The following is a 26,990-nucleotide window of genomic DNA, read 5'->3' as shown; positions in this document are numbered from 1 at the left end:
TCTAAAATGACGAAAATTTCACTTTCTGCTCAACACCGGTCTGCAGATATACAGTAGATGTTGGCAAGCACCTAGACTGACCCCTTACAATTGCAAATGATGAGCGCCGATATAATAGAAAACTTCACAAATGTTGTTAAAGACAAATTGCAACGGACAGTTTGCTGATTTTGTTTTGATTTTTTTTACAGTTTATTATCGCAAATATACATTGAAAATTGATCGTAACAATCTTTCTAGATAACAAAATTTGAAATGTTTGCTGTCTCTTTTTTTTAATAGCCGTAGTTTTTGTAACTAGCTGCAACAAACTCAATTGTTTATAGATGAGCTATACTGGCCTATTGCACTGTTAATACTATTGAACTGAAACTATTCGCTGAAATCAAGGCAGTAGGCTATATGCTTTATTAGGTTGGAACGATAAAGCTTCAAATCAACATAAAACAATAAGGTGGAGTCATTACAAAAGTTATTTCTTTAAATTTGAGCATTGTAGTAAATGATCAGATACTCAGCTTAACGCTTGTCATAACTTATGTTATAAGAAGCTACAAAAGCTACAGTGTTCAGTGTTACAAATTCAAAATACTCAAGTTTAAAGCTTCCACTGATCAACCACTTTTGAAGTATATTTGCGTTGATACGGCCAGATGGGTCTAGGATTTTTAAATCAGTACAAATTTTGTCATTTTGGAGATTGGAAGCATTAAAATGTCATTGAGATTGGTGATGTGTCAGAAAACAAATACACGATTAAAAGACAAATACAAGAATTTTAAAAATGAAACTTTAACAATTCTTTCGAGAATCCTTGGTTTGATCCAACTTTGATTTGGCAAAAAGCTCAAAATCCTGGAAAGTAAAAGAATATGAACTTTTTTGAGAAACAAAAACGGAGAATAATAGTATTTTTTTCAAATCTGCGTCTTCTTTTCAAATATTTTTAAGTTTTTTTAGAAACATGGCCTATTTAGTCTAATATTTGTTGAATCAATCACTTTATTTTTTTGTCACTGTTATTGATTTAAAACAGTTACACACCACATTTAAAGTTCGGTGGCTTAGTGGTTAGTGTCTGCGATGCTGAATCGGTAGGCATGGGTTCGATACCCTGTTGGGTCATACCAAAGACTTTTTAAAAATGATACTGAATCTAATTCCTGTTTGGCACTGAGCAATGGAATGGATTCGAGTAATAATGTACTCAGTTGCGCCTCTATATTGCTGCATTGACACTGTCTGCTTTGTAAAGCGTTGAGGCGCAACACATATCTGCGATGGATAGGCCTACAGGCCCTACAGCGCTATATAAAACAAACATTGTTGTTAAAGAATTACCTCTATTTTTGCTAATATGCTTGAATCAATGTCACAAGTGTTTGTAGTCGACTTTGATTTAAGATTACAATGTTTGCTTGGTACGTCTGAGAGGGATAGATTGGAAAAACAAGACTCTTTGCGGATATCAAGTGGACTTTGTTCCGTTGAACATAAACTTTCATCCGAGGTGTCAAAGTTAGCTGAAGAGTCTTTTTCTTGAATGAAATTAAGTATCTGAGAGCCACCGTTAGTGCATTCTGAGCTGAAAGTGTCTTTATGTAAACAGATTCCACCACGGGAATCTTCAAAGCGAGCAACATCGGTGCTTAAAACGGCACCGGCACTGTGCCGACGAAGACGACAAGCCAACTCTTTGCATTCATTCTCATTCATCGATTCACTGACACTCTGTGAAAAAGTTGATTTAATTAGTACAAAAGTTTGAAAAAATCCCCTTTAATAAGCAATTGACGCTAAAGTCTATTCATTCACCACTTCATGTTTTCGGTGATTTTATGACTACATCAAAAGCACAAAAAGCTATTGTACGAAACCAGTTATTGGTTATTGTCCGATAGGTAGACCCTCCAGTCCACTTGGTATTGAGGAATGGCGCCTCTTTGATTACAGCCCTTGATTTCTCTCAAAAACAGAGAGAATTGCCTACGGTCCTCCTTAGGGTATTGGCCTGTTGAACTAAACTGGATGGTACAAAACACAAATGAGTTTTTTTTAGAACAGGGGTTTTTAACCAGGGGTGCACGCACCACTAAGGAGTGCGAGACCTGTGCCTAGGTGGTGCGGGGATGCTGAATTATCAAGGTTTGTTAAAATATGACGTAAGAAGCAAAGTTGTTTTACCAGGTTTCAACAAACATTTCAAACTGTTGGCGCAGGCTATATTACTTTTCAGCTAATCCTAGAAAGGGTGCGACAATTAACTGGTAATTTCAAGGTAGTGCCGACAAGGGAAAAGGTTAAGAAACGCTGCTTCAGAATAACCACGTCTTGTCATTGATCAAGTAACATGCAAATCTAATTTAAGTCAATTATCACCAAGTTAGTTTCCAATGCAGCTTGATTTTAGTTTAATGTTTTCCATTTGAAAGTTTTTAAGCTACTCAAAAACTTGAATGCCCGTGTAACTTGAATGATGAAGTAGGCTGTACGCTTCTAATCAGATACTTTCTAATCTAAATAGATCTAATCTAATCACCGTTTCAAGTCGTGCAATATGTTTAATTTTGAGAAACTTTCAATTTTTTAACGTTGCAGACTCAATTTCATGACTACCTTTGAATAAACAGCTTCATGATGAGTGCATTAAAACTGATCTGATTCATCTCACTAAATAACACAACCGTGACGCAAATGGTTGAATTTCATAAATCCTTACCACTGAAGATCCAGGCATTGATGACCTATCACAATCGTCCGATGTAATAGACAGTTCATCAATGGAAGTTAAAGAATTGGACGACATTGTGACGCAACAGTGAGGTCGAATTCCGTCGCCGATTCCACGAGATCTATTACGTTGCAAGATGTTGACCACGTCCTGTTGTTCCACAATTAGGAGCTCAAGGTCTCGTCGACGCTGCAGTTTCTCAAGGTTATGCTACATAATAAAACAACTTAGTCTGAGAGAGGTTTCATGAAACGGATGTTGCAAGGAGATGGATTGAAAGTTGATCAAATTTGATGGTCGGTGTTTTACATTCTAAAAATACAATTTTAAGAGCGTATAGCTTCGAAGACATGAGTGGAATTCATTGAGAACAACAAAATCTTTTTTCAGAAAGCTTCATGTTCCTTCAAAAATAGCTTTGACATCAAAATATTAACATCATCTTTTCATATATTTTGCGAAAACCAAGCTGAAAAATACTTTGAGTTAGAAACGATTCATCTTTATATGCATAGACAATCCACGGGGCAGATTTACAACCGATAATAAAATATGAATACTAACCTGTTTTGTCGCTTCTTCTTCCTCAAACTCACGATCGATTTTAGCCAAAGCACTTTGCAAATCTTTTAATTTCTCTTCCATGGCAGAAACATGAGCATGATTTTCCCGACGACGCTGCCCGTTTTTATGTGCAAGATCTTTCGTGTATTGAGCCATCTTTATGTAAGCAGAGTTACGCCGACTGCAATACAGTAATAGGATGCTGAAATGGTACATGTTACGAAGGCTCAAAGATCCTGGAGCAATAAAAGATTTTATTGCAACTTTTCGGCTTCAGAATCATATTATACCACTGTGTTAGTCTTTTTTAACCAAAATGGTTATACTTTTCTTGCAAAAAATTATTATCAGTCTGAACATTTATCATTTTACTTACATAAAAGCCAAGCATGTATTCAAAGACTTTAACTTAAAATAAGGTTAAGCCTTTGTAGGTTTCGAAGTTTATAACAAAGCGTTGTTGCCGAAATAAAAAATCTTTTCCTTACCAGTTCAAGAAGGTGAGTAATTTTGTTGTACTCAATTCTTGTTGGACTTTTTCTTCCTCGTAATTATCAAGAATTTTTTCTCTCGATGCTTTCCGTGTCTTTGATGAACGATTCATCACGGGAGTGTTTCCAATTCGGTCTAAAAGTTTTTGCTCTTCTGCTAATTGTTGCTTGTTGACGGCCATTTCTTTCAAGAGTTTATGCTTTTTCATTTCGACCAACGTCTGATGTAATTGTCTGTGGCTGGCACTGCGCTGAAAATATTAGTTCAACTTTGATAAAATAAAACTTTACTTTTGCTCATGATCGGACATACACAATTAATATAAAACCATAAGGCTGCAGATGATTTTAAAATAGTAGCTTTGTAACAGTGTCGGCTTTATAAAAAGAAGGAAAGATGTGGAAACACATAGGAGTAGGACTAAGATATGACTTTTATGTAAAGTTAATGTTTAAACTATAGATAGCTTCATCCAGCTGGATTCGTGAAAAAGGAAAGCTGGTTTTGCTTACAAAATCGCTAGAGGTCACTAATGCGCTATAGGCTACATTAGCAAAAGTTTTTTTTTATCACAGATGAGTTGTGATGTTTGGTTTTTGTCAGATTTGATTGGATCGTCTCATTTTTAACGGTCTATGCAATCTTCATTTAAACCAATAATTACAACAGCTTTGTTGCTGTGAATACAAAAGTAAAAGATGTAAAATACAATTTTTTTGATCATAACGTTTCGTTAAAATGAACTTTTAGTTATTTGCTAATATCTGCAAGAAAAAGTGAATAGAACTATTGCGTCGTTTGAGTCAATTCATCTTTACCTTGAGCTGCAGGTTGTCAGTGGGTAGGTCCAAAGCACAAATATCAGGCATACTTGCTCTGTGCAACGTTGTTACAGGAGGGCTCAATTCAAACTCAGGCGGCGATAATTCTTCACAGAAAGAGGCTGATTTACTGCAACGAAACAGATAAAGGAATTATTTGCATGGGTTGGTACTTGACAAAAAAAAAATTCGTATTTTGATGGAAAATGGCTATGGCTTTTCATACCTTGACAAACTATGGAGAAATTTTTAAAGTAACGATCACAACAATCAACAAGTTTCAGTATTTCATTATCACATAAACCTTTGTGTATGACAACTGTAGCAAACATACAACCTTTGTTGTGTTTGTAGGCTACAACAAAAACTTACATAATTACATTGACCGTTCAAACCGAGTAGAAGATAAGTTATTTCAGCGTTAAAAAGCACAGAAATGAAATAGGCTTACTGCCACAAAGGTTGAGCCAAAAATGGACTTTCACTTTGTTAAGGTAAATCATACTAAGTTTATAGCAAATAAATTTGCTATTTTTTCGACATTATTGTGTTAACAGTTGTTTGCAAGATAATAATGATGTTTCCTACATGAGAAAGCTGAAAATACAAAAACTTTTTTCCATTTCATTTACTACAAACAAACATCATGCGACCACTAAAATCAATTAATAACTTTTACTCCTTTCACTAAAAACTAGGGCTGGATTCAAGTAAGTACTGTAATTACTTAATTATTCTTGAAAATCCTTACTTGTTACTTACTTAAGTAATTCTCAATTAGTTGAAATTTTAAAGTGAGCCCAGAGTTAAATAAAAAAGCTGAAAAATAAAAGCAAATATTTATACGCTGCCTTTTGCACTTTTTGACACGAATTTAAAGGGATTGAATGAACAAACGGCCAGAGTCCCTTGGAGTTTTGGCAGAGAGCCTTGACATAATTGAAGTAAGAGCAAACCATTTGCCAGAGTAATGTTACAATTTTGAAAAAAAAAAGTTGTTTGAACTCATCCTCAAGAAATTCATGAAAAAGAAAGGACCCATATCAATGATATTGCTCGTTAAAGTAACAAAGAAAATCAAAGTAAAGAAAAATGAAAGAATTTGTGGGCTTCCCATGTACTTGAAGGCTCCAGATCATTATGATCAGATGATGGATTCTACTTCCTTGATTTATCTTAAGAAAAATGATCTGGTCAAAATTACATCATACTTATTCTTAAGAGGGACATTGGAGTTGATAAAAGTGACCATGATGTCAAAGAGCAACACCCATAGAAAAAATTCAAAGCAGAAATATTGAATGAAGTTCTATCTGCAGGCTACGAATTCCCTTTGCATCCAGTCCAAGAAAACGCTTTGGTTCACATAAAAAATGAGATCGCTTTTTACGAAGCCTCCTCTTAGTGACAGTATCGTTGATTCTTTGTGTTTTCTGAGAAGTCACTTCTAGAGCCAGTAAGAGAGGTACAACTGTAATCTAGCTGGGTGACTGTAATAACGAGGCCATATATTTTCATTGCAAAGTAATTCAAGTCTGCAATTAACCCGAATTTTTAAATCTTTGCTGATTACTTAAAAAAAAACGTTTACTTGAATCCAGCCCTATTCGCAGTCGGCTTTTACATTTTTATGCTATAACGGATAATAACAGTTTATGTGCAGCAAGCAGAGAAGAAATATAATGAAAAAACTCACACAGTATAACGAGTTTCTTTTTCGAGTGTCCCCAGCCACAGTACGAAGTCCCTGTGGTTTTCTGTGCTAAAGTGAAGAGTGGGTGATCCCTGAGTAGTTAATCATAACATAAAGTAAATATTTGAAATTAACGCCATCTTGTAAATGGCGTTTACGTGCAATAACGCTAACGTAGAATTTTTGTCGCTCTACAACAGTTAAGGGGTAATACATCAGTGTAGATTTTCGTGTTATACTTTTAAGATGTAAATACATTGCAATTCAAACTTATTCTCATTACTTTAATTTAAACAAATATGCAATGTAATCGGTGCAATTTTTTAAGTCTTTAGTTTAACCCGATCTGGAATCCTATCCACGTCTACCAAAAGCAGCGGTGGAAACATCAACCATCTGCCATTGATGTAACCTTCTGGTAATACAAGTTTTTATGTCTAAGAATTCAATAGTCTTAGAAGATATACTAACAAATCAACATGAAAACTTCAAATTCTGCTAACAGAACTTGCCTTTTGCTGGAGACGGAATACAAATCTGGAACGATTTAAGTTAGTGACGTCAGCAATGATATCATAGCCTCGTAAGACCACGACATCATAAGTGCTTTCCGATTGTGGAGTGTGGTAGCAGTACAGACAAGCGTCTTGCAATGCGCACCAATACCTGAAATTAGAAAAAAAATTGCTTATTAACAACACACCAGCGAAACACTGTAACCACCGAGTATTACATTTTCAAGATTTATACTCTTTAGTCTATGTTGTTTCAAAACGTAAAAACGTAAAAACGTAAAACGTTCAAACTAAAAACGTAGGATGATTTCAAACTTCAGATTCAATTTTCGAATCTTACGACCTCAATACCGTTTAAAACCGACCAAGGACTATTGTATTCAATTGGTTCATGCTTTGCTTTGTCGTCGCATACTTTAAAACCAAGTTGAAGTTGCCAAAGAATTCGTAAAACATCTCTTAGAAATACAAAAGCTAATTTGAAAAAGATAAAATAAACAATTCTACCACAGTTTGATCTGTTCAAGTGTACCAGAATAACAAACCAAAAAGATCATAGATTTCTGACAAAATCCCTTTTATCAACACAAGACATTTGATACGATTTGCTGAGACAAACACCATTGAATCCAATTATTTTACTGGAAGTGGATCAAAGTCGTACAAAAGTGTGTGCAAAGTTCAGCAACACACAATGCACTTCTCATTGGAAATTATCACTGATAGTAAATAGATTTTGTTGGTTATCTGTAGACCTACTGCTAAGCAAAAATGCACAAGGCTACCGTGTTACAGATAGCTAGTTAACCACATAGGGTTGGGTTAATAAAACTATTATTAAAACTTGAATCAATCCAGCAAAAAGTTAAAGTGCATTGTAGGTACAGTAACTTGTTACAAAGTTTAAAAAACAAGCGATAAAAATGTAACCTTCGCCTCACTGACATAAAATCGGCCACCCTATAAAAAAAAATCTACAATAGGCTATTGTGAAGACGATCAAACTGCTACGTGCAAAGAATCAGGTACCGGTACTGGTACATTTGTAAGTGGAAAAAAACACGGAACCTTGAGAGTTTTTAACAAAGGTATTTGCAATGCGTTCTAATCAAGTAGGCCTTTAAAGGGTTATGTTAGATCAAAGAAGTGAAAAATAATTTCAGTATCCACCTTTCCCATTGTTTCTTTTTGTTCCTGTAATCTAGAAATCCTTTGTGAGAGCATTCTGTTAGCCGTGAAGCCGGAATGGGGAACACAACAGGCTTTGGGTTTTTTCCGGAAATTCCACTAGAATTGTTATTTCTTGCAGTAGAAGTTGTATCTGATGTGAGTTTTCGTGCAAAGAAAGGTGGTATGTTTGATAAAATACTGGAAACTCGTCTTTCAGCTTTTGTGTCATCAGTTGATTCGTCTAAAAAACAATTATTTTATAATTTTGCAGTCTCCAAAGGGCCTAACTGCAGAAGTCTACAGTACGACTGGGTGACTGGTTAAGTAGGCCACTGTGTATTTCTGGATTTAAGCTGCTAACCTACTTTGTACACATCCGTCTTAGGCCAATTTAGTCAGTACAGAATATTTTGCTGCTGTTTTTTTATGTATTCTTCCCTACATTTTTCCTTTTTTTTGCATACCCGTTGATTAGTTCGAACACTATTGCGTCACCATACATAAGTGATTTCAATTCAATTGGGCTGTCATACATTCGAAAGATTCAAATTGTTTAGAGCAGGGGTCACCAACCTTTTTTGCATGCGGGCCACTTTGGCACTAAGGAGAGCTGTGGTGGGCCGCACTAATAAAATGTTAGGTAGGTTGACTCTTATGCTAGAAAAGAACGCATTACATACCCAGTATCCAGCGTTGCATGTTGTTCATATTTATGTTAGAATACCGTAGCAACAAAATTAATCGAACAACGCTACTGCCAGGCCAAGCTCCTTTTACAACACTTTTGACTTTTTTAACAATGCCTAATAAATAGAGGCCACTTGTTTTGTGCACTTATAGCGAGGCGAGCGGTTTCATCAGAATATTCATCGCCAAGCAAGAGTGGTGTTGTTACTTCGCTTCGCAAAAGATATCTTGCAATTAACAGTTTCAGTAAACAAGGAAATGTTTGACACATCGCAATACAGGCAACAATAGTGACCTGCAAACATATCAGCAAAAGATAGGCTCCAATAACAGGGAAAAAGAAACCAGGTACCATCTTCTCTTCTCTCGTGTTGTCGCTATATGTCAGGGCATCCGTTGGTTAACCACTGCCTGGTGTCGTCATCGATGGAAACTAGGCCTTCCATTCCATGAGGACATTGAGGAGGTCTGTATAGCCGGCAATCCTTGATAATGTGTGCTGCCACCTGCGCTTCACCACACTCACAAGCAGCACTCTCTGCCGACGAAAGCAAGTACCTCCACGTGGCCGCCCCCGCATATACCGACTTTGGGAAACTAAACTTGCTACAACTGTCGCTATAAAGTTATGCGGAAGAACAATCATCAGAATGGCACCCCCAGACCAAGCACAGCGCCCTTGTCAGGGCGAACAGCACCAGCTGTTGTAGGTCAAGGAGTGACCATTCTGCAACTAAATGTTGAAGGCACCACCAACGCTAAACTAGACATCATCACACCAGGTACCATGAAACAAACGCTTGTGGAAATCACCGAAAAATTGTAATTTATGAACAGTCTTCCCTCTAAAAAAGCAATGAGTTGGTTTTTCATCCTTTTTGTGAGAATCTATAAAACCGTCTTTCTTTTATTATAGACAACTGTCACTTGCGGTGCTCATCAACGTGGCAAGAATTTGTTGATTAACAACATTTTGCAGTACTTGCTTCGGCAGTACATAGGCCTATACTATACCGGTAATTGGAACGATGCAGATTAGCACGGCTCCTGCGCAAGGATGACACGCAAAATCGTGAAGCGTTCCATATTTCTTTAAAAAAAAAACGTTTTGCAGTAGGCCTACTAAGCTAAATATTTTCATAATACAATCAGAAAAAGTCTTTAAATTTATATGTAATATATTGCCAATTTATTATAAATTGAGTGGGCACACCGACCGATTTTGCCAACAAAAACTTGTATAAAGAGAACACTGCTCGTGAAACACAATAACGGTGAAACTCGCACTAGTGTTTACATGACATTTGCAAACTTAAAATAAGCAACCCTATGCTCACAGACAATTTCAAAATTCGAAAACAGACGTTTTAATCAACCACTGGGACAGTGTGGCTGGACATCGCATTCGAATAACTTTAAGCAACCCCCACCTTGAACTATAATCTGATTGGTCGGTCAGTGGAATCGTATGCAATGCGAAAATATGCTTCCAGGAAAGTATTTTTTGCCTTCGTGCTCTTTAACTCCCTCAAGAAAAGTATTTTTGGTTATACTTGTACGCTGATACCTTCCGCGGGCCGCAGCGATACAGCGTGGCGGGCCGCATGCGGCCCGCGGGCCGCCATTTGGTGACCCCTGGTTTAGAGCAAGCTACCGTATTTCCAGAGGGTATTTCATAACTTTAAATGCCTAAACCTTGTCTAATAACGTGACTTTGCAGCATTGACAGGAGGCGTGGATAATGTTTCCAATCTAGCGATCTAACGTTCTTGGCGATGATGATGATGGCGTATGAGCGATCTTTCCAGGCTAGATTGGAGGGCAGGAAATCTTCAGCCGCTCAGCAGTCTCGTCGTCCAGGACCCTCAAACCATGCGCACCGTGTGGAGGCCGGTGGGTTAGGCAGTGGTGGATGACATGGTCTGCGGTCTGTTCCGTGGCACCACACTCGCATTCTGATGAAGGAGCGAGGCCCCACTTGTGCATGTCCGAACGAAAGCGGCCGACGCCAGTTCGCAGGCGGTTAAGTCTGACCCACGCAAGCCTTGCGAGGTGTGTTCTTACTACTTTTTTATTGCTTTTTAACTGTGTTATTTTGTTTACTGACTTCTTATTGTGTAACGCGGCCCTCAGATTAATTTACTAGTGTTCATTTGGCCCTCAGAGCAATTTGAGTTTGAGACCCTTGATGTAGTGTATTCAGTGTAAAACACATTTGGCACAATGTTTCCCAATGGAAATATAAAATTATATTTTTGCTTCAATACGAAAAGTGCAAATGTAACACCGGGCGTTCAATATTAGTAGATAACGTATAAATATCATATAATTTAGAGATTTTTGTCTTGACAGCTTCCTAAAAATGTAAAAGCAAATGACCACTTCATCATTTTTTGACAAACTAAAAACATCTATAAAGTCGAAAAATACCCTATCAACTTTAAATTATAAACTTGGGACAAAAAGTAAATGTATGCGGTCTCAGTATAATAGAAATATTGTTTTTAAAGGCTTTGGTATAGTGATAAGTGTAAAAGTAGAACAGAAAACGAAAGCTACCACATTTTTCCACTTAAGCTACTAAATTTCATCTTTGCGAAACAAGGAATTAAAATTTATGGAAAATCACTGAACTAAAAACTGCATACAATAAAAAGCGTAGAACATGGACTTACAAAAATATGTAAAGTTAAGACTTAATGAAGTACTTTCGAGATTGCAGATTTGTTGGGTTGTCAAAAACACGTGACTTACTACTGGAGGAAGTCTTTGTGCGCCGAGTGACCACGGCTGCTTGGACAGCGCCACCTATTGACGACAATGTGCCCTTGGAAGCCTTTCGCTTGCCATGACCTTTGACGGGATCCAACTTTGGTAGGTTTGTTTTACGAGGACCTGTAAAACAAGAATAACCGTTAGAAAATTGCTTTTCTTGTCAATTTATCGTAATTGAGGGTGCTTAAGATATTCGACGAAAAGTTCCAAAGCTTTATGTAGCAAGGAAAGTTGAAAAAGCAACTTCACCAAACCTGCAACAAAGTCAATATTTACATCGTTTTTATCGTTGATCTACAAGATGCCACAAAACAGGGACGGGGACAGCACTTTAGCTTTCAAAGGTTTCGCAAGAAGATAAAATGCCATGAGAAGCCACAGACTTTCATATTTTATTGTTGTGGTTTTTTCAGATTTCATGAACATTAGGCTGTTATTATGTCTACTAACTGTATGTGAAGTTACAACCACAAACCAAATCTTTGAATTGCTGTAAAAACCAAACAACAAAATGAAACTTGTTCACTCAGAAGCAAACATTTTCGGTCATGGGGCTCATTAGCCTAGACCAGGGGTGTGCAACCTTTTTTACAGGAGGGCCAGATATAAACAACTGGGTGAAACCGCGGGCCGCATGTTTATTTGACATATGATTTCTAGTAGTTGCAGGCACAAAAAAGTAGTTTTTTGTTATTCATATGGTATTATTTGGGGATCTCCTTGCAGAAATAATAAGTTAAGACGTATCAATTTCTGAAGAAAACTGCTATTTAAATCTATTGTCACACAGTCTTTAAACGAGTTCAGTGAGAAGTTTGCAGCTGGCTTCTTTTCCCCACGAATTTTTCCAAATTTACTTCAATGGAAGTGCTAGCAATAAAGCGAATTATTCGAAGTCCATTTTCCAAGAGTTCGTCTGTCAGAACCGATCGATAGGGAGATTTTATGACGCCCATTTTAGAAAAAATTGTTCGCACAAATACGTTGAGCTAAAAAGAGCCATTTTTGAAGCCATGAACTTTTTCAAATGTGGAAAGTCATCTTGGTTGAGATGTTTTCGGTAAAAATTGCCAAGATTCATTTCTAAATACTTTGCTTTCAAATCCGTTTTCTCTTGAAGATCAATCAGTTCAAGTTGGATATCACCTGGTGCTTTGTCAATGTCTGTGTTGCATGGCGAAGAGAGTATACCAAACCAATGTTCATGAGATTTAAAGTCCTTGAAACGAGCCAAAAATTCATAGGCCTACAACAATTTTTCAAGTTGGTCTGCAAATTCAGTTTTCTTCTCAGGATGCATTCCATGGTCTCTCAAAGTTGGAAAGTGGAAAAGATTTGCTGTCTGTATGTGGCTTTCCAAAGTCGTAATTTGTTCATAAAGCCTTTTATGTGACCATACATCTCATTCGCATACTGTTTTTTTGCTGCAGTCTTGCATTGAGTTCATTCAATTGTTTTGTTTGGCCTTTTCAATTGTCACTTTTTCAATTTTTTTTTCCAATGCCTCTACTTTTTTACTTCTAATTTTAACAAATTTTCTATTTTGACTGGTTCAACAAATTTGGCAAGGAATGGGCCGTTAGGCTAAAGTTGTTCTGATCCAACTGCTTGTAGGCCTCTAGGCTAGGCCTACATTAGGCAACCGCTAAATTTGACGCAAGCCGGCTCTACAAAAGGTCTAAAGCAAGAGATCAAATAAAAAGGCGACAAAGCCAGAGACAATAGCAGGGCTCCACCTCTGATCTTCTGACGTTCCAAATAATTAAATACAACGGATTAGCGGTGGCCGGTGGGAAATTTCTAAAATGGTTAACAGAAGATGCGAAATTACAATAATCCACTCCGCAATGAATTGTTCACATGTGCCAGACTAAACTAAATTATAAACACGTTTCGCGGGCCGCACACAATTCAAAATTGGTACATCTTTTCGGGCCGCACAATTTTTCTTCGCGGGCCACATTTGGCCCGCGGGCCGCACGTTGCACACCCCTGGCCTAGACTAAAAGTAAATCTTAACTTTACCAAAAGCATGTTTGTCAATAAATAAAGCATCCATTAAACCAGGGGTTCTTAACCTTTTTTGTCTCGTTTACCCCTTGCCGAATTAAAAAAGGAAAATTTACCCCCCACGGTTTTGGTGACCCCTTGTGATGTCATCGTGTCCAGTCAACCATGAGAAGAAATGCAAAACATCCTTTTATATCTGGATTTACCTTGGCAAATATCAAAAACAAGCTACAATAATGTCTTGGAACAGTCGTTGAAAGAGCTACTCGCATGTCGTCTTTGGGAACTAAGCGTGATCGCTGTTTTGTTTTAATAGTCAACAATGAAGAGAACTCTGCTTCACACAGATAAGTTGTTGGAAAAGGTATAATAACTTCAAATGCACGCTTAGTCAGCGTAGAAAACTCTTAGACTAATCCACACCAAAACTTGGAAAAGTCACCATTGCACGATAAGAATTTGGAACAAAGCGTTGTTGAACATTAAAGATCAATCAATTCATCTTTGCAAAGATCATCGTCAGCAGTACTTTCTAACTTGGCTTCAACGGGATGAGTTATGTGAAGAGCCGTACTGTTAAAACTTTCACCTTCGAAATAACCGTCAAAGTTCTTTTTTGAGGCGGCAAGGTGCTGGCATATTTTGACTTCGAGGTCAGAAATCTCGTTGCGCCTTGTACTGACTTTCCAATCATCAAATGTTGGAAAATTTGTCTAAATTCCTTTTTGAACTCTTCTACTACACAGATCTAATTTTGTCTGAAAGTCTTAATTTATGATTCAGTAAATTTACCCCTTCGGTAGGTGAAATTTACCCCCAGGGGGTAAATTTACCCCCGGTTAAGAACCCCTGCATTAAACGCTTTTAGCATACCAAAAAGACATCTTTTGTTACCATGTAGGCACATGAAAACTATTACTTAGTAAAGAGTCCACTCGCGGCAACTCGTAAGTATTAAAGTTCTCAGGAAAGAATCTTTGAGATTTTAAATAAGTTTTAATAAGTAGACTACCACATGTTGATTTGATCAAACATATCGGTTCAACAGTTTGCCATTACCGAACATGGAGGTAAAGCCAGATATACATTTGAAGGCCTCGTAAAACAATGCGCTGACTGTCAAAATTACTAAGGGGACTAAGATCTCGTGTAACACTATTTTAACAAGGCCAATGTAAATAATGACACTAAAAAGAAACTCTTGTAAAATTAGTGATCAGCTCATATCAGCTACACAATTATGTCAATAAAAACTAGTGCTATCATATATCTGTTTTTATAACCAGCGTAAGTTGAAAATTCTAGATGAAGTGAAAAAATGAAAGCAATTTCTCAAATGTAAACAGTGCAGTGTCCGCCCCGATAGCTCAGTTGGTTAGCACTTGACTTCTGGAACGAAAAAGCTTCAAGACCAAGCGTCACTGGTTCGAATCTCGGGGTGTGCCCTTGAGTAACGCACGTAAAGGCCTGCTCTCCTTCAGCGGCATGTAACGGATGGGACAATTTCCCAGCAACAAGACTTCAACAATCGGAAACTTCACTCTGTCAATCTCGGTGACCGGGCCTGCGTCTATGATTCAAAGCCTCTACAAGTATGCGAAAATGCCAGGATTAAGCTCTCAAAGAAGCTTTCCCAGTCCGAGGATAAAGATTCAATCAATGATTTGTCTAACTTTTTTCACTTTGTTTTACATATACTCACTGATAAGAAAATTTTCAAACAAATTAGAGCTTTTAACTCTCATGAATTTACGTCTTTGGATGAAATAAGGTGCTTAAAAAATACAAGCATAGATAGAGGTTTGATTATTCACAGGCTTTGTTTGCCACGTCCGTTATTAATAATTCCCATTTGTTTCCCTTAGAAAAACTTAAACAAAACAACGAGTGATAACAATTCCTTTTAAATAAATATAAAGTGACTTTCAACTGTGATTAAACTTACACACATACATGGTTTGAATCCTGGGATACTAGAAGCAGAATTTGTGAGAGTTGGTAAATTTGTGTTTTTAAAATTTGCAAAATACAGTATACCAAAGTATGATATTTTGTTATTTTGATATTTTGTTAACTATGATATTTCGTTACAGCACGAAAAAGATCATTTGTTAGTTGCAATTGTTGGCTCAGTAAGCAAAAATTCACATGAATGACAACAAAACGTGAAAGGAAACACGACTACCTTTAAAAAAAAGCTTGGTAAATCGGTTAATTTAAAATCTCGATTAAAAACAGCTATACGAAGTTGTCCATGTTTTGATCTTTTTTACGAAAAACTAATATAGCAAATATGTACATCAGTTTTTTTAAGTTGTAAACTTTGTCACTCATAGCATTGGGTTAAGGGCATGGTTAGGGTAAATACTGTTTATTAATTTTTTGTAGATGACCTCCCTTTCGCGATATATCAAAACCTGGAATTTCAACACAGCAAATCCCCCACTTACGTGTTGCAACAGCAAACGCAAAGCTGAAAAGATTGGATTGCTGCAATGTAGAGTTTGCTCTTTGTAGAAATCACCGGACAAAGTTACATCAACATTGCTGAATACATATTGCTGGTAAACTTGTGTTTGTCATCAACAACTACCCGGGCACCAAATCAACCATTTTTCACATTGATTCCACGTCTGCAAACGTCTTGGTTGATTTGTTGTTGTCTGGGACAGCGTCCATGATATAACTTGCGCTAACAAGATCATAGATTCCAAACCCATTCTGTCAATTCAAAACGCTCTCCATTTGAGATTTGCTTGGACTCTTGCTGCTTGGCACATGCTGGGAAAGCTTATTCCATCATTACACAGCAGGACAACAGAATAAGGGATAAGCTATCGTTTTGATTTATGTCTATTCATTGGCAGACGAATTTCCTATTATTCCATCACAAACATCTCTGCCTATGAGGGAAGAGAAATGCATTTTTGCCAACAGAGTATTCCCAGCGTGTGTTGGTGCCGAATAGTGCTTTGCGGACGATCAAGCAAGTGTAGAAAAGGCAGTCACAAGTAACTTTAAATCAATGCAAAAGAACGTAGTTTGGGAACTGAAACCAATTACTATCTTAATAAAAACATTCAATTCGGTTGCTTTGAAGGCAAGACCCCAGGAGTGTCACACTGGGTGCCCATTATTCACCAACCTATCTATTACAAAGAAAATTAGCAAGCAATATATTGAAATCGGAAGTGAAGAAACAAAATGGAATTTTGAAGGTAGTGACATGAGTATTGTAATGAAGCAAAACCTGGCGTCTCCCAATCTTTGTTACCCTTCTCTATGTTAACGCGAATAAAACGTTACCCAGGCAAGACACAACAATATAACAAGGGTTGACCATTATAACAATATATTTTACATATATACAAATAGTTTTAACAGTCGAACGTTTTCGGCTTAACTAACTAACATCAGCCTAGTGGGGCTTAATTAAGTAACATCACCCAAGTGAAGTAATATGTAAACAGTAATTTGCGGATAAAGCTTTGGCCTTAGCAAACAGGCCCCTTCTTTAGTATCTTGAAAAGCATAAGTAAATGAAAAAGAACTTTCAAAATTGATGTTTAGTTTGTTTCGTATCTAACAGTCGCTGGTGTGAAAGAGATGACGCTAGAATCGGTTATTCATTAATTTTTAAAGATCTTGCTTCTTTAGAAAACCTTTAGGCCCACATGTGCTAGCTGAAGATGCTATTGCTACAGCGAAATCGATTCTTAATAAATTACACCAGTAGTTCTCAAACTGTGCGTCGCGACGCCCTGGTGCGTCGTTTCAATTTTCCAAGGGCGTCGCAGAAGAGTTTCGTTTCGTAGCTGAATTCAGTTTATCTTATAAAGATGAGGTTAATCCTTTGATTAGCAGTTTCAGTTGTCATCAAAGTTGTTAACTTCATTAAAACACGCCCACTGAAGTCAAGAGTTTTCAAAAAACTTTGTGGAGAAATGAATGCAGCGCATCGGAGTTTGCTCTTTTAATTTTCATCCAGGTGGCTTTCGCTTAGAAAATTCTTTGAGCGCTTCTATGAATTGATGGATGAACTTCAGGCTTTTTTGCAGCAAGAAAATAATCCACTTGCAGATTGTTTAGCTCAGAACAATTTTTTATTGAAATTGGCTTACTTTACTTGTGTGATATCTTCGCCAAACTGAACATTTCTATGCAAGGGCCGAATAAAAATGACATTTCAGATAAAATTGCAGCATTTGTTAAAAAGCTGCTATTGCGGAAGGAAGATATAGCAAACCTGTCTGGAAGCTCTCGATACTTCACTTTCTTGTCCAATTTGCTTGAAAAGAAAAGTATGACGCTGCCTTCAAATTTGTGAAGCATATTTGGGCAACATTTGTCCAAGCTCGAGTCGAAATTTGCAAAATACTTCTCGAAAAATTTATCAAACTACGAATGGGTTCGTGATCCTTTCGTCCAACCTACTCCACTGTCTTTTACTGCACAAGAAAAAGAAGCCTACATTGACCTTTCTTGTGACAATTCCCTGAAAAGGATGTTTACTTCAGGAAATCCGGCAAATTTCTTTATTTCAATGAATGGCGATTATCCAGCTTTGGTGAAGAAAGCACTACGAATTATTATCCCATTTGTCACGTCATATTTATGTGAAGCAGGATTTTCTGCCTTGGCGGTGATAAAAAGCAAATTTCGATCACCAATAAACACTGAAAGAAAAATGCGGGTGGCAATTTCAAAAATTCTCCCAAGATTTAATGAACTTTGTAAAAACAAACAAGCCCACACGTCACATTAAATAATATGCTTTGCTTTTTGTTGTTTTATCAACAAACAAAACTTTAATAATAAGTTTCCTCATTAACTTTTATTTGCTGGTGCGTCGCAAGTCCAGAAAACTTTTCCATAGGCGTCGCAACAAAAAAAAGTTTGAGAACCACTGAATTACACTAAGAAGTTTGATTGTTTTGCAAAAGTCAGCATTTGATGAATGCAAAATAGCAGTACCGAAAGATGAAGATTGCACATTTTCATTGACTAACAAGAGTCGAAAATTACACAAGAGCACTGAATGATGACATTAAGAATAAACAAGGCTTCCAAACCAAAATTTAAGATTTAAGATTTTTGAATGCAACCTTTCATAAAAGTGATTGCAAAATTTATAGTGTTAGCTTGTGCATTTATTACATAAAGAAATAAAAAGCATGTGCATCCGACAAGCGACAGGTAGGCCTAAGCTTTTTCATTTTCAAAAAATAACGCAAAAGTTTCATCTTCTTATTACGCAGTTCGCAGATCGTGGCATGCCAAGAAGGGCTTGTGTCGAGAGTTTTAAATCAATGAGATTAGTTTTGCTTTACTCTCTGCAAAGTGCAAAGCACTGGGTCCGTTATAAAGATTGTCAAGATTTGCAGGATAATTTGCTGGAACAAGTTGAAACTCTATCTATAGCTTTTAATGTGCTCAGATAGTTCGCAGCAATGCGAAGTGTTATCTCATTGTATTTTGACCTGAAAAGATTGTAAATTCGAAGAAAAATTCTATTGACATATAGGCCTATTCGGATGACCGCTCATGCATTGATTAGTTACACAATGAGTTGATCTTTCACTAAAGTTTTGCATCTAGCATTTTTCATTATCGCAAAAGTCATCGTCTTTTGATATCTGGTGCTAAAGAACGAATTTTTACAAAGTATGTGTTATTTACGTCTTCTTCTTCTTCAACAGATTAATCATGTTTGATCAGCTGTGGCCTCCTTTATGAACTCCCTCCATTTTGCTCTGTTTTTTTTGTTTTTTTGCTAGTACTTCTGTATACTTTTTATTCCCGTGATTGACTTGATATTGTCAAAATATTTCATTTTTTGTCGTTTTGTTAGTTTGTCTTGCATCATCCCAGTCAACATTAAATTTTGCAACGATTTTGCTTCTTGCTACATATGTCCAAAATACCTTAATTTTATGAAGTTAATATTGTTAATCAGACTCCAGTCATCGTTTATTTGTTGGGTAACAAATTCATTTGTTTTTCTTTCCATCCAGCTAATATACGCAATAGTTTCCTGTAGCATCACATTTCAACATATTTCAACAACGCAACATATTTACGTCACTTTTATCAATTGTAGCAGCTTTTCACTGGATTACCAAAACAACTGTTGATGTTAAATTGGTAAAAACTACAGTCGTTATTAAGTCTATTTGTTTTGGCTAGCTTTGCTCCATCAATGCAAGCTCAAAAACGCAAAATTGTGTTCTAATAAACTTTGACAGTTATCGCGTGAGTTATGCGAGTTGCAACAATTTCTTTCAATTGCATCCGAAAACATCGTAGCCTACAGACTGCGATGGACAAGTCCACAGATGTGGTCCAACGCTTCAACAGCATTTGAACGAAAGTAGTGGCTTCGACGTAAAACCAATATTTGGCTGTTGCAAAATACCTCCGGATGTGGATATGTGTGTGACTGACAAAAAACATGGGATAAATCGCCCCTAGAAAACCTAACAGTAAAACGAAGCACCTATTTACTCATATTTTTTATTAAAAATGATCTACGCGAATTTAATTGGGAATGTTGTCAGTAATTGCAGCCTGCTTGCCCTTACAATCGCTTCTTGAGACAAACTATTGTGTAATGTCACTAACAAATTAAAAAAAAGCAAATTTGTTTTGAAAACAAATCCAAAACTAAAAATAATTCAACAAATACTCAAACAATAACAAAACATCGCCATAAAAAGATGGAATTTATAAGAAGAATGAACCAAGATGTTTTGTTAATTAAATACAAGTACTGACCATTCATGTTTGATTCGTTGCTGGATGACAAAGACAAATTGTCAAAGCTAACTTTTCTTTCTGTGCTGTGAGAAGTATTTTCCCGTTCGTTCTGTGAAAACAGATAACAACATTTTAAATCACAATATTTCTTTCGCCATTATTGGATGTCTAAAGATATAGAATTTGTGGCAGTTATTCCTCATTTCCATTAAATAAACAAGTTCAAATTTTGACACAACATGTGCTATACACCAGGCACTGCCTATAAAAGCTATGCACGTTGTTGAATATGTTTTATTTTGGTTTTAGTTTTATGTCGTATGACAGCATATTTAATACAAATAGTGGTAAATTACAAAACGGAGTCAAACGAAACGGTTTAAACAAATTTACAAGTCTAACGCTAAATGAAAATTATTGTCAATACAAAGCCAAATTTTTAATTGAAGCTTCATTAACAATTTAAACTACTCGTTTGAAAATAAAAATGTCAAAATGATGAAGAAAGTTGTGATTCAATTCAACGGTGTCAGCATACACACTACACAGTCAGTTACGTTGTCTGCGCTAGTGTTGACAGGGAGGGCTCAAGGATAACTTTTGGTCGTAGCCAGGAATATTTTAAGAGTTCGAAAAGAGATCGGGATGCAGTAAAATTGCCTGGTACTTGGTTGTTCTCTCAATGGCTTTGCTTGCCAGAGTTCTGCTTCATTAGAGAATGATACGTACCAGTATATATACCAAGTGATGAACAAAAAAGACCCCGGTGTAGAGATTTGTTTCATTTCAAGTATGGTACCTAGGCCTAGCAACCCGAGCCATTTTTAACAAGGGAGCCAACATGAAATGGTATTTTGCGTCATAAAAATCTGTGACGTTGAAGGAATGGAAACCAAATAAGCTCAGTTCACCTCGAACTTATATAGTTGAAGTAGAATGTTACATTATATTGATACGTGACATCCTTTATCGTTTTCTCCTTACGCCTAGGATCCTATTCCTATGCACTGTTGTTCGAAAAATTCTGTTTCCTCGTCATTACTAAGCAATCAATCTCCACCACTTAGGTGAAACAATGACGTAAAACGTGAAAATTTAACTTTCGACAACGACTGAAAAATACAAATAGAATGCGACACAGGTACAGGATACACTTGTTTCAACTAGCTGCTGCATCTTAAAACGTCAGCGCTTTGACCAAAATAACATATACGCTTTCAAGTTGTATTTTTAAAAATATCACAGTCTTAGCGCATAAATTTCTATCGTTTACAATACATGCTTTATTGACCATGTGTATCAGAAATTAACTAGTTTGAACATGAACTAACTTTTACATCGTTAAACACTGGAATGTTGAAATATTTTTACATGAGCAGGTTTTTTTAAGGTTTGGTTTGGGTGACCGCTAAGTAGTTTTAAGAGACCGCAAGTGTTTCATATAAATACCAAAAAATAGCCATATTTGCTTAAACGAATTATTTATTAGGCTACTGTAGTTGCAAGTCCAAATTTTGGGAAACCGCTGGAGAAATTTGGGGGACCATTTCGGTGCCCCAAAACACCTTAAAAAAACACTGAACATGAGTATTAAAAAGTATTAACAAACGTTACAACTTTGCAGTAGCTGTGTTTAAGGGAAAACGAAAGAAAACAAAACCTTGGAATGGAATGCGTTTGTGTTGTCTATTGTTCAAGGGGTATTGTTCCAATTGCTTTATTACTGCCTTTACACGACTACAGTACTGTAAAACAACCAGTATTGGCATTGTTAAGAAATTATACTTTAACTAGATTGTTTTAACGTCCGCTTACCTTATAAACAACGTTTTTTTACTTGTGTTTTCATGATTAATAATAATCTTTGCGTCTTGAATACTGGTAAAATTGAGCGAGATATACAAGAAATAGAAGCCTACTGTATCTCAAGAGACATACACAATAATGTTGGTCAAGTAACAAACTGAAGATATTTTGACGTAATGTTAACTGCAGAAATGTAAAGTTACGGCACTTTTTACAGAATAAGGCGCTACCTGGGTACAGGTCTTGGCACACTTTGATGAGACTTTAATTAAACTAAGCATGGCGTAAACTAGAACTAAGTGTTTCAAGTATGATACCTCGCAACCCATGACATTTTTAACCACGTAGCCAACGTGAAATGGCATTTTGCGTCACCTTCTGACGACATCAATGACGTTAAAATAGCAGAAATTGGATAACTTTTATTAAACTCGAACTTATACAGTTCAGGTACTATGGTATATATTGCACCCATGGCGGCCTTTATACACAGGCCATGACAACGTGCAGCTTAAAATTTGACTGAAGGCCGATCTGTCAGTAGCCTAAAGCGCTAGCGTAAGTTGGTAGTTTGAGTATTAATTCATAAATACAGTCTTTGTGTATATTTTGTGTGATTTTGAGTTACTATTGTTACCATTCAAATTACCAACTACATTTTGGCACTTGTGCTGGAAATCCAAAACGCGTCTGGCAGCACCGGTAATTACGAAAAATTTGTCACATTTTCAACGTTAAATTAGAAGTTTTGCTGTGATTTGAGATTTAGTGATCACATTTTGGCAATTTAGATTCTCAAAACTATCCTTTTAAAGGGATATAAAGTAAAACTAGCTTACTTTTCAAAATCAAAATTACATCGGCCTTTAGTCAGGCCTCCGGTTCGCAGGCCTGTGTATTCCCATCACGGCAAATCGTTTGTTTGCGAACGGTTTATTGTAGTTAAATTTTCAAAGCAGTCCACTGCTTTAAGTCAAGTCATTTAGTTGTGTTGGTGCTCATAAAAGGAAGTATGAAGGCTTGTTATGTGATGCTAAGCATATTCTTTTCCGTTGTTTTAGCGTCTAGGCTTTGTTTACATCTTGTTCGAAAAATTCGACAATCGTTAACATCAAGTGTTTGACGCTCAGTTTAGCAGTAAATTAACTTCTCGCAGACCGGTTTCATGTATAAATATCAATGTGAAAGAAAATATTTTGCAAAGCAAAAACAATTTTTCATGTTACGAGCTGATTGCAGATACAGTATATATAATTAAGTAAACAATCCAGTTGTGCGGATAAGCGCTTCTGTGTTGTATACCTAATACAATGTCAAGTACGTTCAGCAAACAGTAGCCCACCATACAAGCAAGGTGCGATTAGTCTGCGAAGACTATTATCGGTACCAAGTTACATAACAAACACAACGACATGTCGAAATAAACAGCGCACCAATTTCTGACGTTTGAAAAATGACGTTGCAAACAGAATGAAAAATAGCAAAACTGAAGCAACACACTGACAATTTTTTTGCGTAAGTCTGTCTACAGCCCACTTGCTATAAATGTTTTAAAATGTTTTAAACGCAGAAAAAATTTTAAATTTTACATATGAATTATTGGTTGGCGCAACTGTACATTTAGTCTGGAGTTTGAAACTTCAACTAACAGTTTTATTTACAATGCTTTGGCATAGAGTTCACTTTGTTGTATCACAAGCATGTAAAACTTGGTAAAGTCAATTGGTTTAATTTTTTTTTCACTTTTTATTTACGCGAAAACAATGTACGCACACATCATAAATAACAAGTAACAAGCTTTCGAGCGTTAACAGCACATCGCTGTGTCTTCATCAGGAAAAGCCTGATAGCAAAAATGAAAAAAAATGAAATAAAACTATATTAAACCTAATGACATTGCTAAATTTCATTTTTGATATCAACTGTACAGTAGTTTTATCACAACATAAACTTGATTCCATGGAAATAAATTGATGTTTTTAAGAACACCCCAGCCTGTTCATCAGCCATTACTCAGCTTTTACATTGACTTAACATTTGCGGACGTTGAAATGATGTATAAAGGACTTGCTTTGAGAACAGGACTCCAATTCCATCATTTTACAACTTTTCTTGCACATATAAAAAATGCATAGTTGTACAGCATCCTACATGCAACATACACATTGTATCTGATAACATACTCTTCGTTATAGCTACAAGTAGGCTAAACCACACAATAATTTCAATTGTTTACTTACACGACAGATGACTAAAGTAAACTCATCAGTCACCAACTACCAGCAGGTCAGGTGATCACTTGCGCGTTAACTCATGTTTGTGTTTCATCAACGCAAATCGAACGTATTGTGATAATGAATTTTCACGCTATTAAAGACTTATATTTGTCAGCGATCATAGGCAGTGTCCTGAATTACATCACCAACTCGTGCTCTTGGGAAGTCGCAAAGATGTTGACCTGCATTTGCGCGACTTTATTGTTAATGATATACATGCGTGAGGCACTTTATTGAAAGTTTAACGTTTTTGTGACTAGAAAGTTGCGTCAATAAAACTTACATCAGGCAATTCAACGTACTACAACTTACCTCTTCCACATGATTTCCGTCAGTTCCAATTACCCCAATTCTCGGCAGACTTAATTGTGGTTTTTCATTCAACGCTTTGCTACTGGCTGGAAGTTTAAATAGAATGAATACTTGGTTAGTTTACAATTTACTTAGCTCCCTTAAACAATTTATTAGCAAAGAAGTGTTAAACTATGATTGTACGCATAAATACTTTTATGGAAACTATGATTAAGATTAATGGAGGTAATATGGCATCGGCTCAATGCAAAACTCAATGTGCTGCAGACAAATGTATGCATTGTGATAAAAAAACAAAAGAAAAAAATAATACCCAACGGCTTTGCAAAAAATAGCAATGAAAACTTTGTGAATAAAAGAAAGGTAGCTCAGTGCCGCAATTGTTGAAGATGTATCATTAGTAGCAACATATCTTAAATGTTGTGAATAGTAAACCAGCTCACAGACAACAGCACTTCGACAATCGGAAACTTCACTCTGTCAATCTTCGTGACCGGGCCTGCGTCAGTGGTTCAAAGCCTCTGCCAGAATGCAAAACATGCGAAATGTGCAAAACTGCCAGAGTCAAGCTGTCAAGGAAGCTTTCTAAGTCCGAGGATATAAATTCTCACAATCACATAACAAAAGCAACCATGCACGTCAGTAGTTGTTTTGCACGACTTGGAAAGTACGCTGTTGCACGACAGGAATTCTATTTGTTTTGCCGGTTGTAGAGGCAAAAACGAATATTAATGAAAAAAATAGTTTTAGTTGCAATTTTTGATAACATCATAAAAAATTCATATCTTAAGTGAGAAAGTACCCACTGAAAATCTGTGACGTATAAGGTGCTTTAGAATAAATTCTCTCGCTGAATTAAAAAACAACGAAAAACAACATTCATCTGATATAAAGTTAAGCGATTTAGAAATTAAACTTCTTTATGAGTGAAAATGCAATATCCAAAGCACATCGTTTTTTTACCAACGTAAAAATCAAAAACAAGGTTAGTAGGACGAACAGTACAGTGATGCCACGATGAAAACTTACTTTGTGAAGAAGGATGACTTGTGTTCCTATATCCGTAAGTGTCTTTAAAACTTGCATTGCTCAACTCGTATGTTTCTCGCTTTGATCTCATAATAAACGCTGCCAATTTTACGTAAAACGACTCTAATGAAATATCAGATAACTTGAAAAGAACTAAAAGTGCGTGGCGTATACAATAGTCACTTTATAACTTTTAACTACGTAAAAGAAAAGGCAATTTGGCTAGCTGCTTTTCTTACTCACATTAAGGTCTTGTCACTTCAAATCAACAAAACACTAGCAAACCTAATGTACTGTATATTACTTGCTAGATTACCTCATTGTAAGAGCAAACAAGCCTCGTCATTTTATGATTAACCAATCTACGCTTCTTTCTCTTTATGCTTCAGCAGACGTCAGAGAAGTATATGGCTCTGCGATCTGCAGCGGAATGACTTTCATATTTTTTTTATTTCTTTTTTTACCACTCCACTCAAATCTTTCTCTCCCACTCACAATAGACGCAGAAGTGCTATTACAGTGTGTTTACAAAACTTCTAATCATTTTTAGTGGGACAATACGAAGTGTACTGTGTAGTGTGTAGGCTCTAATCCTACACAAGTAACTTGGGCCACTATACGTATAATTTGCAAAATGAAAAACATCATTGGATGTGCTCCCGTCATGCCTGGTGAGTGGTGACTGATCGCTGATACGCATCTAGGATGCCAAGTTACACAGTTGTTTAGTAGCAATCTGACAGAGCACAGAAAGCAACAGATTCAAAGGTTTAATAAACCGGAGAGGTTTGAACAAATAAACATTGTTTAATCGTGTTAAGTTTATCCTTGCCTAACTATTTAGGGGTCAAAACTACTTATTCTTCATTCAGTTCACATTTCTTTGGTTTAGTAAATCTACCATTGCAATAGCGGTAACTCTACCTGCAGTTGGGAATCACCGCGTAAATGAATCCTTAGAACTTGTTTACAGTTAATTATATTGGCTTCTAAAAATAGGCCTTCTGATATGGTGCTTTTTGCGGACCCGATGCCTTTATGTGCGGTAAAGATGCCAAAAATTTCAGGCATTTTACTTTGTCTAAATCAGCGGTTTTCAACCGGTGGGCCATGGAAAAATTTTGAGGTGGGCCACAGACTTCTTTAAAAATTTGCCAAAATTAGTGAAAAATTTAGTTTCCTTTGTGTTACTATAACTTAGTTAACTTTACACTTGAGTGTTTTGTTTAGTTGTTTTGATTGTAGCCAGGGGCGCCAGAGCAATTTTTGACTGGGGGGGGGGGGGTAGGATTAAAAAAGGACACCTTTGCAGCTAAACGGCCTTTTTTAAAGTTTTAATATAAGATATAGCGA

At 36.5% G+C, this 26,990-nt stretch overlaps 1 protein-coding gene and 1 pseudogene across 1 annotated transcript; one reads left to right on the top strand and one right to left on the bottom strand.

Annotated features, from left to right (window-relative positions):
• Window positions 1-289: 289 nt before the first annotated feature.
• On the bottom strand, window positions 290-25,758 carry LOC145774653 (uncharacterized). Its single transcript, XM_082585949.1, has 13 exons — window positions 25,638-25,758; window positions 24,609-24,694; window positions 20,233-20,323; window positions 11,428-11,568; window positions 7,987-8,227; window positions 6,814-6,967; window positions 6,305-6,393; window positions 4,606-4,738; window positions 3,784-4,037; window positions 3,296-3,476; window positions 2,720-2,941; window positions 1,342-1,731; window positions 290-855 (listed from the first exon to the last, which is right to left on the bottom strand). The coding sequence occupies exons 1-13, from the start codon at window positions 25,726-25,728 to the stop codon at window positions 793-795; spliced, it is 2,136 nt and encodes a 711-aa protein (XP_082442075.1). The 5' UTR covers window positions 25,729-25,758; the 3' UTR covers window positions 290-792.
• On the top strand, window positions 9,667-9,765 carry LOC145774957 (U6 spliceosomal RNA; annotated as a pseudogene).
• Window positions 25,759-26,990: the final 1,232 nt, after the last annotated feature.

Source organism: Aplidium turbinatum, chromosome 7, assembly GCF_918807975.1.
Source record: "Aplidium turbinatum chromosome 7, kaAplTurb1.1, whole genome shotgun sequence".
NCBI classification, from domain to species: Eukaryota; Metazoa; Chordata; class Ascidiacea; order Aplousobranchia; family Polyclinidae; genus Aplidium; species Aplidium turbinatum.
The sequence above is the reverse complement of the archived record's forward strand: the minus strand, read 5'-3'. Positions and strand labels throughout refer to the sequence as shown.